Genomic DNA, 15,338 nt, shown 5'->3' with positions numbered 1-15,338 from the left:
TGGACAAGTACGTCTAATCAGAAGCCTTGAGTGAACAGTGCCATTTGCATGTGCACAAGGGAGTAGACTGCTGCTTTTAATTCAAATGATACAGAGCACTTAAGGAGCTCCAAGTTTGGGCTACAGATGTTGAGCAACATGGCAAAGACTCAGTATGGAAGCAGGTTGGAAAATGAATTTGGCACCACCGATCTGCACAGAGTGTGGAAATGTTTGCAGGACACACTTGCCTCATTCTCAAATGAGCTGAACTATGTACTGTCCCAAGTGCTGGTTTATGTATAATTGTACTGTACATTACATTTTGCATTATTATTTACCCTTACTGTATTTATTTGTAGTTAGGATATAGCAGGTTGGATAATGGATGGATGGATGTATTTATGAATCACCATCACTGCAACAATGGCAGAAGAATTTCACAATTCTTTTGCAGTGTATGTGACAATAAAGATCTCTAATCTAATCTAATGTAGTTAGTGGTGGATGAATTCACTTATTGATTGTTCAAATTTAAGCCTGAATACTTTGTTTTTAGATAGATAGATAGATAGATAGATAGATAGATAGATAGATAGATAGATAGATAGATAGATAGATAGATAGATAGATAGATAGATAGATAGATAGATAGATAGATAGATAGATAGATAGATAGATAGATAGATAGATAGATAGATAGATAGATAGATAGATACTTTATTAATCCCCAAGGGAAATTCATATACTCCAGCAGCAGCATACTGATAAAAACAATATTAAAGACCAATAAAGACCAATATTAAAGACCAATAAAAACGCAGTGCAAGTTAAAAAAAAAAGCAAGGTGGAGAGTGCAAGGCAGGTATAATAAACAATAATCTTGTGTAGTGTTAACGTTTACCCCCCCGGGTGGAATTAAAGAGTCGCATAGTGTGGGGGAGGAACGATCTCCTAAGTCTGTCAGTGGAGCAGGACGGTGACAGCAGTCTGTCGCTGAAGCTGCTCCTCTGTCTGGAGATGACACTGTTTAGTGGATGCAGTGGATTCTCCATGATTGACAGGAGCCTACTCAGCGCCCGTCACTCCGCCACAGATGTCATACTGTCCAGCTCCATGCCTACAATAGAGCCTGCCTTCCTCACCAGTTTGACCAGGCGCGTGGCGTCCCTCTTCTTTATGCTGCCTCCCCAGCACACCACTGCGTAGAAGAGGGCGCTCGCCACAACCGACTGATAGAACATCTGCAGCATCTTATTGCAGATGTTGAAGGACACCAGCCTTCTAATGATGTATAGTCGGCTCTGTCCTTTCTTACACAGAGCATCAGTATTGGCAATCCAGTCCAATTTATCATCCAGCTGCACTCCCAGGTATTTATAGGTCTGTACCCTCTGCACACAGTCACCTCTGATGATCACAGGGTCCATGAGGGGCCTGGGTCTCCTAAAATCAACCACCAGCTCTTTGGTTTTGCTGGTGTTCAGGTGTAGGTGGTTTGAGTCACACCATTTAACAAAGTCCTTGATTAGGTTCCAATACTCCTCCTCCTCCTGCCCACTCCTGATGCAGCCCACGATAGCAGTTTCGTCAGCGAACTTTTGCACATGGCAGGAGTCCAAGTTGTATTGGAAGTCCAATGTATATAGGCTGAACAGGACTGGAGAAAGCACAGTCCCCTGCGGCACTCCTGTGCTGCTGACCACAATGTCAGACCTGCAGTTCCCGAGACGCACATACTGAGGTCTGTCTGTAAGATAGTCCACGATCCATGCCACCAGGTATGAATCTACTCCCATCTCTGTCAGCTTGTCCCTAAGGAGCCAAGGTTGGATGGTGTTGAAGGCGCTAGAGAAGTCCACAAACATAATTTTTACTGCACCACTGCATCTGTCCAAGTGGGAGAGTGATCGGTTTAGTATATAGATGATGGCATCCTCCGCTCCCACCTTCTCCTGGTATGCGAACTGCAGAGGGTCGAGGGCGTGGCGGACCTGTGGCCTCAGGTGGTGAAGCAGCAGCCGCTCCATGGTCTTCATCACATGTGACGTCAGAACTATAGGCCGGACGTCATTCAGCTCACCAGGACGTGATACTTTTGGGACTGAGGTGATGCAAGATGTTTTCCAAAGCCTCGGGACTCTCCCCTGTTTCAGGCTCAGGTTGAAGATTCACTTTAGAGGACTCCCCAGCTCCAATGCACAGATACTCCATCTGGACCCACTGCTTTGCTGGCACGAAGTCTCCTCAGCTCTCTGCTTACCTGGGCTGCTGTAATTGTGGGTGGGGGGAAACTCTGTCCTATGCTGGTATCAGCAGAAGGATGGGTGGAGGGTGCAGTACTCTGAGGTGAGAGTGGTACATGAATAAAATATGAATTAAAAAAATAAACAGATCTGCCTTTCAAGTGGACTTCAATGTAAAAATAAAACTTAAGTAGTATTGTAACTTGTGTGTATTTTAAAGTCACACCATATATACTGTGCTCACATGTCAAATATTTTGAAACTCGTATAGAAATTGAGTGTGTATGGGAAGAAATTAATTAATTGATTAATGTTAATCAATCATTTAATTAATTATTAGTACTTCCTTTGGCAATTAATAATAAAGAATAATAAGATGCCCACCCATGTATGCCAAATTAATGTAGTGTATGTGTGTTTTAACTTCCGAGCACCCAAGGATTTCTGTTTCACTTTCTAGCTGGGATTCCATATGAATAGATTTTTTCACTTTCTCTGTTGTAGTCTAGACATGATGATAGACTATTTTTCAACAAATATCCCAAACATGCTCACGATAATAAACTAAATAATGTAATCTATTTATAAGAATAATTGAAGATGGCTGTATGCAAGTGTGTGTATATATATATATATATATATATATATATATATATATATATATATATATATATATATATATATATATATATATATTCTAAATATATAATGTGGCGGACGGCCGAGTCCCATGACTGGCTGGGACGCCCCTTCGACATATGTTCTGGGGGAGCAACCATGGGCTACTCAATACCCATGGTGCCTCAGCTTCCCGCAGGGCTCCATGGGAGGTGGAGTTCTCCACAGCCCTGTTGGGATCTGGGGTGGCTGCCAGGGGGCGCTGCATGGGTACCTGAGCCCAGCTGGACGAGTCTTCAGTCCCACCCGGAAGTGCAACCGGAAACAGGTGATCAAGCACCTGGAGCACTTCCAGGTGAGCTATAAAAGGGGCCAGCAACCATCACTCAGTGGCCAGAGTCAGGTGGACAAGGATAAGGTTGCCTGGGAGGAGTGGTGGTAGAAGAAAGGAGTGTTTTGTGTTTTGAGTTTGTGCTTGGGACTGTGTTGTGGCTGGGAGACACGGGGAAGACATGCCCTCCAGCTGAAGAAAATAAACAGTTTATTTTTATACGTGCCTCCCTTGTCCAATCTGTGTCGGGTCAGGCGCTTATATAGCGCCTTGTTACAATATATATAGATTCAGGGTAATAACAAACAACAAAAAATATAAAAGCTTGGTTGAACATTTTCTCTCCTACAAAGAACTTGTGAATTCTATCTCTTGGCTTAGATAGATCTTTTACTCTCCTATAGAATTCTTATCTTTCAATTAATGTAGTTAAAATGGATAAGTTCTTTAGTTAGTTATAAAGTTCCTAGTGCCCACACTGTGAAGGTCTGCTTTGATTTGCTCATAGCTGGTCTTCACTGGGGCGGCACGGTGGTGCAGTGGTAGAAAGACAGACCTGGGTTCGCTTCCCGGGTCCTCCCTGCATGGAGTTTGCATGTTCTCCCCATGTCTGTGTGGGTTTCCTCCAGGTGCTCCGATTCCTCCCACAGTCCAAAGACATCCAGGTTAGGTGGATTGGTCTAAATTGGCCGTAGTGTGTATGCGTGTTTGTATGAAATACTGCCCTGAGCTTTCTTACCAAATTTAGAAAGAAACTTACAACAGCTAGTCCATTACCTTTCAGTTATAGTTATACAAATACTATAATACATTAGTTGGCTTTATACTAACTACTAAGTTACAATTAATAGTTCTCAGAATAAAAGTAGGTGTACATACAGTATGGTTTGGTCTGGTTGGCTTTCTACAGCACATGTAGAAGAATCTTCAGTGGCCTTATCTTTCCATGTCCAGGAGATCTTGTCCTTCTTCACCCTGGTCACACCTTCTGGCTGTTATTTGTTGCTGCAGTGTTCTCTATTGGGCAGCATAAAGTTTACCTCTGTTGGTTAAGGACATATGTGTGGATTTTATGTACTCTATCTCTCTCTCTTGCTCTTGCACTTGCTTTTTGTATAGCAAGGTTTAAACTAATGACATCTCTGTCTAATTCCAATACAGACAAGTCATTCACCCTTCCAGTCCAGCACCAGATTACCCTTCAGAGTTAAAGGAATTGCACCAGCCTTTATTATGGCCACACCCTAAACAAAAGGGTCCCTGCTGTAGAAAGCAGAGGTTACAGCCAGGTTGAGAGCAGCGAGTAAGTAAAGAGAAAGCATAGATCTAAGGGTGTGCAATGGTTTTTAAAAGGGAGACGTAGGTGTCTTGTCATTGGTAGGTGTCATTCTTTGGTATACATAAGCCCATCCTTTTTGGTTGAATTTTGGTGCAAAGTTTTGTTCATCAAAGTTGCAAATCATTTTCTTCTGGCTCTTTGTTGAAGCCAAACGTTTAACTGGTACCATGAGAAAACACCTCTGGAGTGTTACTTGGTAATTAATCATTTAATCAGATAATGCACAGAGGCTGCATTCCAAAGAGGCCCTGTTAGGAAGACTGGGGCACATTAGCTGAACTTAACAGTGTCTGGAATTGACCTTTTAGCAAAGTTCTTGGTGCCAACGCATTGCAAAATGGGAAATGCCAGTCTGGTGATATAAAAACAATGCTTAGGCTGGAGTAGCAGAAGTGTATTACTAAACCTTGCACTAACATCAACTAAGAAAGGAGACTGATCAGTCATGAAGTGATAAGGGTGGTAAATGCTTTTAGAAAAGCAAATGTACATTATGGTGGTAATATGCTTAAATAGTTCCTAGATGTTGTGTAAATAAGTGGGTCTTCAAGAGGCAGCTAAAGGTCAGTAGTTGAGGAGAAAGTCATTCATCATTTGATCGTAATGAAGAAAAAATAATGCAGTAAATTGATTGCTCCACAGAGTAAGTGAATACAAAAGTAAGAATATATGCAAGAAACAAGCAGAAGATTTGGAGACTAGAAACAAAGGTGTGTACTCAGCAATGAAAGGCATTTTAAAGGTTAGAAACCTATTTAAATAAAGCGGGCTATTACAATAATTGTTTTCACCTGGTAGCAGCATGCAGGAGGCTTATAAATTTCACTTAAGCTTTAGAGAGTGGGTGTGGAAAAGGGAAAGCATTAATAACATAACCACCAGAAAATAGGCAATCTAACTGTAAACAGAGAAGATCAAGTTTCCTTTAGCTACAGCCTGACTAAACTAGTCAACTCACCTCTCAGGGGAAAAAAAAAATTACACCTATTGTAGTTTCACCCTGCCTGGGGAACTCAGCATTTTTCTTTGTGGGAAACAAAGCAAACAAATTACCTCCAGACAAGTCTATTCAACTCACTATGGCAAACAGAAAAATTAAATTGCCTACAACTGCTGCACTTTGTTCAGATAGCCAGATCACCATTTAAATAGCAACATTGTATTTGAAATGGAGAACAGTAAAAGAAACTGTGGCAAGTTGCAGTTTTTTCAGACCTGCTTACTAACCTGTGTATGAGAAATTGTGTGCAATAACAACAATAATGGAAACTACACAAAGAAAGTTAAGGTATAAATGCATCTGGGAGGCTTTGGTCAGGTGAATGTAACAAGCAGGGGATTTCTAAAATAATCATCGCAAATTAAATGTCTCAAGTTTGTTTAGGCTGTTTCATTTCTAATACAGTAGTGTTTAGAGTACTGGAATCCATGCTGAGTACTATTTTACAATGAAAGGACTAAGTAGTTCAAGTGGTTATCTTAGCAAAGTAAAAAAAGAGCATCTAAGTGAAATCTCACTCATTCATCTATTTAGTTCAACAACAGCAGAGATTTGCAGACTTAGTCCTTGACCAAATGTGGCTTCAGGTTTTTGTTCTAATCATTTTTATAATCAGTGAGTCATTTTACCTCTAATTGATCTAATTTATTTTGCTGCTCTTTTTTATCTTCTCTTATTCTGTTTTCAAAAAGAAGAGTAATGTGATTTTTAGAGTTAGAAGACATTTAAAAAATTGAAGTTTTGATTAAGTTTTAAATGCTAAACTCTCGTTTGTTGTTTTCCTAGTAATTTGCCTTTTTTCTGTGTAGTTTACCTCCATAATTGTATCCAAGTAATGACAACAATAAACAGAGCAGACATTTGGGCAAATGACACTAAATGCTAAAAATTTGTAACTACATCTGCACTAGACCCATTAATGTGTTTACAGTATTACTAAATGATGGATTAAAAAAACAGAACACCTTGAAAAGCAAAATGAAAATCATGATGATGAAAATCTTAAGAAGCAAGTTATGTCCTTGTAGCATACATACATGTATTCAGAAAGTATTCAGTTTCAGCACACTTTATTGTGTTGTAGATCAAATTTTAAATCAAGAGGATCTGCCTGGAAGAACAGAATAAACTGCCCAGAGCTTGTAGAGCCTTACCCAAGAAGACTTAAAGATGTAATTGATGCCAGAAGGGCTTCTATAAAGTACTGAGATAAGGGTCTGAATGTTTCTTTTACTTTGTCATTGTGGGTTATTGAAGGTAGATTGATGGGCAAATTGGCAAATGTATCAATTTCAAATTAAATGGACACAATAAAGTGTGCAAAAAATAAAGGGGTCAGAATTCTTTCTGAATCCATTGTAAGTGCTTGGTGAATTCTAATAAAAAATGACCAAACCAGTGACCAATAATAGCTTGCTGTGAGTCAAATTATAAAAAACATTAAGTTAGTTGGAATAGAAACCTGCAGCTGCACAGAGGCCCTAGGAGTGACACTGAGAGCCACTGAATTACATGTTCTCTGAAAGTTGTATCCTATCTCAGCAGCATCAGACGTAAGACAGGATCCCCAAATTGCTTACCAGCCTACCACTAGGCACACTTATTCACACCAAACCAATTTAAAGCCACTAGTGAACATGATACACATGTCTTACAATGTACTAAGTAACCACAGTAGCTCTGGGAAGCTCAATTAGACATGAAAGAATGTGCACACTCCACACAGACAATAACAAGGCAGGAATCAGAACTAGGGTCCTAGAGCAAAGAGGCAGCAACGCTCAACATGGCGGAATTTGGCCCTCATAATTTAATTTAACTTTGACAATGTGTGCAATATAATTTTATGCTTTAACAAAAATGTGAAGATTTACATTGTAAGAGAAAAAGAAAAAAGCTTACATTTTTGATAAAGTGTAAAAAAATCTAAAATTTGATAAAATGTGTATTTAAAAATCATGTATAAAATGACTCACTTTGAAAATGATTTCCTGCCATTCTTTCAATAATTTATTTAAGTTCATTTAGTAAAGATTTTATTATTTTTGTATAATATCAAAGAAAACAAATCATCTGCAATGAGTGTACAATGGCTCAGGTAATTGATTGTGTTTAAAGCAAATCATGGAAAGTAAGATGAAAACCTCAGAAAACCTATAAAGATGTTCTACCTTTTTTGCTCAAAGCATCAAATAATTTTGTTATACTTGAAACTGTAATTTTATTTTTAATTTAAGTGTGGATTTGACCTTCATGACCCTATACAATTTGGATCAAAATTTTACTGTTACTAAATGCCTTATTTTTCCAAACAGCAGCCAATACCTGTGAGAAATATTATATGTATAAAGAAAGTTGTGATTTTGTCAATTTGTATCTGGCTTTTTTTTTTTGAAAACTGGTAGACTTTGGTGCAGTACCCAACCAGTAAGAATGTGTTTTAGGTATTGAAGGCACTTAGATAAAGAGATTTGCTGCAGCAAATACTGGGCAGCTAGCAATACTGATATTATGTGGTAATAAAAGAAGAAAGTATATTGAGATATATTATTAAAGTTATATTTAAATGAACTAAATAAAAATTGGGACTATGGAAAAGTATGCGCATATCAACTATAGTTTGACAATAAAGGTTCAAGCAGAGGAACTTGTTTTTATTGATAGTGGACTGAGCACATTCCCATAATAAATTCTTAATTATGGCAAAATTAAGACATTGCTGTTTGTATTTTTATATGAGTTGGGCTAAACGGATAACAAATTAACCCATTTTAGTAAAATTATTAGGTCAGTCTTTCTAATATGCATCAAATGATAGGTGTGAAATTGAATTCACCCTGTTTTTTAATAACATTAATATAAATAATCTCACAGAGAGAGAGAGAGTGAGTGTAATGTCATGCTGAAGATACAGTATTTATGGTAAGAAAGCAATCTTATTACACTTATCCACGAATGATACCTGACAACAAACAATATTTTATGTGTTTTATATAAAGCGGTGAAGCTGTTGTTAAAAATGGGATAAACATTCGTTATAAAGCATATTTTTACCAATTTATTGAAGTGTTTTTGAATAACTAACAAAGTGTTACTGCTGTTTTAATTACAGAGCTAGTTTGCTGTTTTTCTTTGAAATAAATACTCAAAAACATTTAACCTACTGATGCCTCAATTAATGCACGGTAATTTTTTTGGTATTTATTTTGATTATTGAAACTTTCCAGTAGCTGCTGCATTTCCCACCCTAGGCTTATACTCGAGTCAATACGTTTTTTTCTAGTTTTTCCAGTTTTTGTAGGTAAAATTAGGTACCTCGGCTTATATTCGGGTCGGCTTATACTCAAGTATATACGGTATTCAATAAAAATTTATACAATTGAATTCCATCCTTTTCATAAATATTTTGTGCATTACTGTATAATGTTTTAGCCTTTTCTAATGCATTCTATGCAGTACTAAAAACATAACTTGGCATTAATGATAAAGAAATACACTGATTAATTGTAGTTGATAGTGATATTAACGTGAAATTGTGCATCTAAGCAACTGAAATACAACACAAGTGGTTGTTTTGGAAACATTTTGACACTCTTTTTTTTTTTTTTTTTTGAAAACTTTGTTGTCTTTATAGTAGAATAAATACACCAAGACATTGCACCCAGGTGCTTTAAAGTCTGATCAATCCGTTACATTTAGTTCTGTCTTGTGCATAACTGCAAATTGTCTACACACCAGACATAATGGAAATTGAAAAGGACACTGATTAGTGCTGCTGTATTTAAACCTAAAGTACAGTCATCATCTGTGTCAAGTTTGCATGTTTTCTCATGCAAAATAAGTTGTTGTTTTCACTTTCACAAAGACTTGCATACAGAATTAAACTAAAGTGGTACTGGCTTCCACTTTGTACGTAATCTTATTGTGAATGCTTTTTCTTTTTTTTAAGTTCATATTCTTTCCACTTGTGACTTTTATTGTGGTTTCAATGAAAGTCATTCGGTGTAGCTAAACCCATCTTTTAACATGCTACCATAAATATATAATGGAGCTCACCTTCTGCTCAATACTAAACAAATAGGTTTTGTCTGGTGTTGGAATTAAATGCCTCCAAGATACAGATGGGTAGGTTAAAAATACTTCCTGAAAGTATTTGCAGTTGTCACAATAGAATTAATAATGTACATAAGCACTGACATAAAGAGGGATGGGGCAAGCAAATGAGAGACTACAACATAAATGAAACAATAGCAACAACAACAATAATAATAATCCTTTAACTGTTGTAACATGTGAGGCACAGATGCAGTAAAATAAGCTTCAGCAGTCGACATGAAAACTGCATTAGAGCCGTAGGCTATGATCACTTTGCTAAAGGATGGTTTAACTTAAAGTATACTGTGACATTGTGCATTGATTAGATGGAGAGATTGGTTTATTTGCAGACTTTTGTAAAATATATAACAGATAGGAATCATGAGTAAATGTTTAATGCAAATCATTATATTTGTAATTCATATAATTTTGTTACTATATTTGGCTAGTCAGTTTATTTCAGGAGCCTAATCTAATTTATAAGCTTATGTAAAATTATGATTATATTGTCACCATCACTATAAGCCTGTTATGCTGGTGGGCTAAAGAGAACGTTATTCAACTTTGAACAACACTGTGACACAAAGGAAGTTCTTTTTCACTTCTGCGACATGGATTACATCATTTTAGAGAAATGTGAAAAGTAAAAAATAAAGCGACTGTTATTACAGCCCATTTGCTACATGTTTTCTATAATGTCGTACCTCAAACATGTATATTTCTGGGAGAATCTTGCAGAGTGGTTCCTCTCTCATGTTCACATATTTTTACATTCAGATATACTCATAATGTCTCTGCTCTGGGACAATATCTACTTACTGCTTACTAATAATTACACTGACTTGGCATTATGAGCTGCTGAAGTTGCAGACATTCACCAGTGTTAACAATCTGAAGTCAGCATGTAGCACATTATCTATTTACCCATCCTTCTTCCAAACCTGCTTATTCAAAGTGGTGTCGTGTGAAAGCTGGGGACTGTTCCAGCAAGCATCAGGTACAAACCTGAAAAAATTCCTAGACAGGGTGTCAGCCATTCACCGATTGATCACACACATACACAAATACACATCAAGGCTGCTTTTGCATGTCCAGTCCACTTTACCTGCATATGTTTGGAATGTGGGAGGACACCTGTGATCACCTGGGAGGAAACTCACACAAATAGAGAGATCATGCTGTTCTTGTGCACTGGAAGTTTGACGTTATATTCTAGCTTTCTGTTGTTTCACTACTACAACAAGGTGAAGCGCAAACAATGTTTCAAGCATACAAAGTGCAAGATTGCTATTTTACAAAATCATCCTTCATTTACTTAAAGTGTTTTGAATATGATTGCATCCTTCAGTCTGTTTTATAATCATTCATAGATAGATAGATAGAACTTTATTTGTCCCGGGGGAAAATTGGCATTTTACAGAAGCTCTTTAAATAAATAAAGAAATACATAAATAGGTACATAAGTAAATAAATAAAGATACACACACTTTGGTCTGAGCAAAGAAGAGACTTAAAAAGAAAAAACACTTCTGACTTGGCTGTCACAGACATTATCCAGGCATATTGTTGTAGGTATAAAGGATCCCCAACAGCGTTTCTTGACACACTTCTGCCGAATGATTCATTGGCTGAAAGTCCTCAATGTTAAATGTCAGTGAGAGGATGTGTAGTATTGTTCATAATGACACTCAGTTTTGTTTTAACTCTAATACTGTTCATCACCAAATGAAAATAAAATGCTAAAACAAGTCTAGCCTGCTAGATTTGGCTTCAGTAAGCCATCCTCGAACTCAACAAAATGAAAACCTTTTCCAATTTAAAAGCATAAAGCCTCAGATCACAAAAGCTCAAGCAACAGTATAGGAATTCCTTATAGCTGACCTATTCAAATGGCAGCCTGCAGGCCACATGCGGCCCAGAAGTAGCATCTGAGTGGCCCAGCCCATGCTCCTGCCAGAAACGCAGAGAAAAACAGAAAAACACATTTCACAAGCCTTCAGAAATTCCTACATAAACTTCTACAGTAGTACATACCATGAATGTAACACTCCATGTAGCTTAGCAACATTCAACCAAACCCATAAAGCAGCCCATTACTGTGTGTTTAGATGTGGTGGTAATAGTCTATGTTACAGTTTGTGTCAGTTCACGCTGGTATGCTGTACCAGCACCTCGGCCACGACAGCTGGTCATGGCATCGACTACATATTAAATGATTCTTTAATAAATTATGTGCTGAGTCTTAATCGTATTCAAGTTTCATCAAGTGAGTGTGAACGTGGGTTTTCGCGAATTAATCTAATTGTTACTCCAATGAGAGCCTGATTACTGACAAGCACTGTCTCCACATTTCTCCTCATACAATTGGGTTGGCCCTCCACTCACACGTTTTGACACTGTGGATTCATGTCTGTTTTTAGGCCAATCACACTCAAAGTAAAGAATTAATTAGGAAGACTGCATTTTATGAAAACATGCGAAAAATTTCTTTAAAACTCAAAAATTAAGCACTGATTGCTTTGCGGGAATAACTATGTCAAAAGAGTGCTGTTTTTAGTTTTAATCTTAAATGTTTTTACAAATTTGTAGTGTCAAACATCCTTGCTTTAGTTTTGTCACTGACTTTTTTTAGCACATTTTGCAGTTAGTATATCTTTCATCTCCATACAAAGAACAAACAGCAGATATGTAGTAGCAGTCGGCTGTTCTGTGGGATTTTTCAACCCCTCACGTTCATTTCCTGCTGAATTTCTATTTGGGTTGCTCCAATTACAAGATAGGGATGTTACAACAAAGGTAAAGGAGAATTTTAACATTCCTCTCACAAGCACGACTGGCTTATACAACCTTGCACTGCTGCTGGTCAATACATTATTCTTTTAACTTGCTTTGCCCGCATAATGCCAGGAAATGCAGTATGTGTGTGCACAGTTTATATTTTATTTTATTCCTAAAGGCGACTAGCAGTTGGCAAGTCATACGTCTATCTTATTACTTGAGTTTGGGCCCAGATGAGTACTAAATAAATAGTGAAGAAATGAAATACGGATTTATGTGTGTTGACTAATTTTGGGAATTATTTTATAAGGGTATTGTTTTATTTTAATAAACATGTTCATTATTTATCCCTTTAGATTAGTTTGCAATTATTGTTTTAAAGAAGTTCTTGGTAACTCTCTTCATTTGAAACACTACTTCAGAAAGATGAAAAAGGAGTTCAGAAATATTGTGAACCAGATTTATGTTAGATGGTACTTTGGGAACACTAAGGTCTATTTAAGTGGGATTAATGACTAACTGACCATGAAATGCAACATTTATTATTATTTATGTATGTTGCTAGTTTTTTTTTTGTGTGTATTTTTTTGGGTATTGTGCTATCTGTCCAACTTTTCCAGTGTGTCTTCACTCCACTTCGTATTAGAAGTCTAGAAACTCTAAACCATTGTTTATGACCCTTGGTCAAGTATTACGTCACAGAGAATTTCTGGTGTGTATTGAACAAATATATTCATTATTAGTATTTCCAGAAACATGACTATTTTTGACATCTTTACTAAATCCTAAATTCTATTAGCTCGATTGTGGCAACATTGTGTTAAACAAAGCAGAATCACAATTATACACATTAAAAATATCTCTGACCATTCTGTGTGAAGATAGCTTATAAGTGCTTTTTTAACATTATAGGCTAGAGGTTCTTCTTACCAGGTGGCCTATGTTACTTATAATATATTTAATCTGCATATGTATTCACTACACAATGCTTGCCTGTAGAGTAATAGAGTAATGGGTCGCTAATATAATTTTTCAGCACTGCTACAATTAAAACATTGGCAGTGAGGGAATTGTTTTACTCTGTCTAGGTGTAAAATAAATATGTCAATTAAGATATTATTATTAATGTTATTACATATACATTTAGGAGAGTATCCTCAAATGGGCAACACCACATAATAACTCCTGTTTGTTTTACACTGAATATATATATATATATGTTTGTTTGTTTATTTGTTTCTTTGTTTTCTTAATTGCTTCTTTAGGGATTTACGGGTGACTTTGGGGAAAGAGGACCTCCAGGCCCAGATGGAAACCCAGTAAGTGAAAGCAAATTAATCACTTGTGAAGTGGCTTATTCTTGTTTGCCTGTTAACAACAAGGTGTGTTAAGTATGTAAAGTAAAAGTGTATGTGTTTTGGGGAAAAAAGAGCGGCTGAGCTGTTTTGTTTGAGACTCAGGTCTTGAAACTAAAATTCTCAAACTCTCTTAATGTAATTCAAGGTGCAAGGCACTAAGCCAGTCCTGTATAAGTCTGGCACATTCACTTTCACACCCATACACACACTGGGCCAGTTTTGAGTCACCAATTAACTTAACTTGCACATCATTCATTTGGTTTAAATCTTATTTCACTAATAGGACCACTGCTCATTTGAAGTATAGTGTTCCACAGGGGTCTATTCTGGATCCTTTGTTATTTTCTTTGTATTTGCTACCCCTTGGGTCCATATTTTGCAAATATGGCACGTCATTTCATTTCTACGCTGACGATACCCAGATTTATTTACCTATGACTAAGGAGTCCTTAACGTCACTACATGAATGTTATAATGAGATCAAAAATTACATGGCCGTACATTTTTTGAATCTCAATCAGAGTAAGACTGAGGTTATTGTATTTGGACCAATGGCGTCTGATGGGGCTGTCAGGGATCAGCTTGGCTCATTAGCTGGGTTCTGCAAACCTCTTGGAGTTATCCTTGATTCCGATCTTTATTTTAATAAACAGATTTCATCCATTGTTAAGATCTGCTTTTTTCAGCTTAGACTGCTTGCTAGAGTCAACCCGTTTCTGGGGCACTCTGATTTGAAAAAGGTATACCATACTTTTATTATATCGCGCCTCGATTATTATAATTCACTTTATTCTGGAATCAGTAAATTTCATCTTTCTTGGCTACAGATGGTTCAGAATGCTGCTGCTCGTTTTCTTACTGGGTCTCAGAAAGTTGTGTCCATTACTCCAATTCTGGCCTTGCTTCATTGGCTCCCAGTTGAATTTAGGATTCATTTTAAAATTTAACTTTTGGTTTATAAGTCGCTAAATAATGTTGCTTCATCCTATCTGGCCAAGTTGCTGGTTCCGTATACACCAGTCCGCTCTATATGTTCCACTCAATAACAATTGTTGGTTGTGCCAAAGTCTAAGATGAAGACAAGGGGTGATCGTGCCTTTGTAGTACTAGCACCAAAGTTATGGAATGCTCTGCCAATTGAAATTAGGTTAGCTTCTTCAACTCAAATGTTTAAATCAAGACTTAAAACACACTTGTTTTCAATTGCTTTTAACTGTACATGAGTAACTCTGGTATCAATTTTATTAAGTATTTATTAATTTTTTCATATCCATTGTTTTTCTGTAAATTGTTTATCTTCTAATTGGTTCTTTTAACTTATTTGTTTTAGTATTTATGTAATTTTTGTCCTTTGTTTGTTTACTGATTTATTATTGATATTTTTTGATTTTATTGTACAGCACATTGGCTTACACTTATGGTGTCATAAAATTGTGCTTTATAAATACATTTTGATTTTGATTTTTTTTATTTTGATCATTCATTGCATATCACATTAAAGGAAAACCTATACAGGCACAGAAAGAATATGCCAATTTCATGTGGAAATTAACTGACGTGATATTCAACTTCAGGCCGCCTAGTAACTACTGCA

The 15,338-nt window shown here is 36.8% G+C and overlaps 1 protein-coding gene across 1 annotated transcript in view; it reads left to right on the top strand.

The window, feature by feature from the left end:
* col27a1a (collagen, type XXVII, alpha 1a) overlaps positions 1 to 15,338 on the top strand; it is a 370,467-nt gene that overhangs the window by 215,652 nt on the left and 139,477 nt on the right. The window contains 1 exon segment of the mRNA XM_051931755.1: positions 13,652 to 13,705. Coding sequence (XP_051787715.1) covers positions 13,652 to 13,705 — 54 coding nt within the window.

This window comes from Erpetoichthys calabaricus, chromosome 9 (genome assembly GCF_900747795.2).
Source record: "Erpetoichthys calabaricus chromosome 9, fErpCal1.3, whole genome shotgun sequence".
Classification (NCBI taxonomy): domain Eukaryota; kingdom Metazoa; phylum Chordata; class Cladistia; order Polypteriformes; family Polypteridae; genus Erpetoichthys; species Erpetoichthys calabaricus.
The sequence above is the reverse complement of the archived record's forward strand: the minus strand, read 5'-3'. Positions and strand labels throughout refer to the sequence as shown.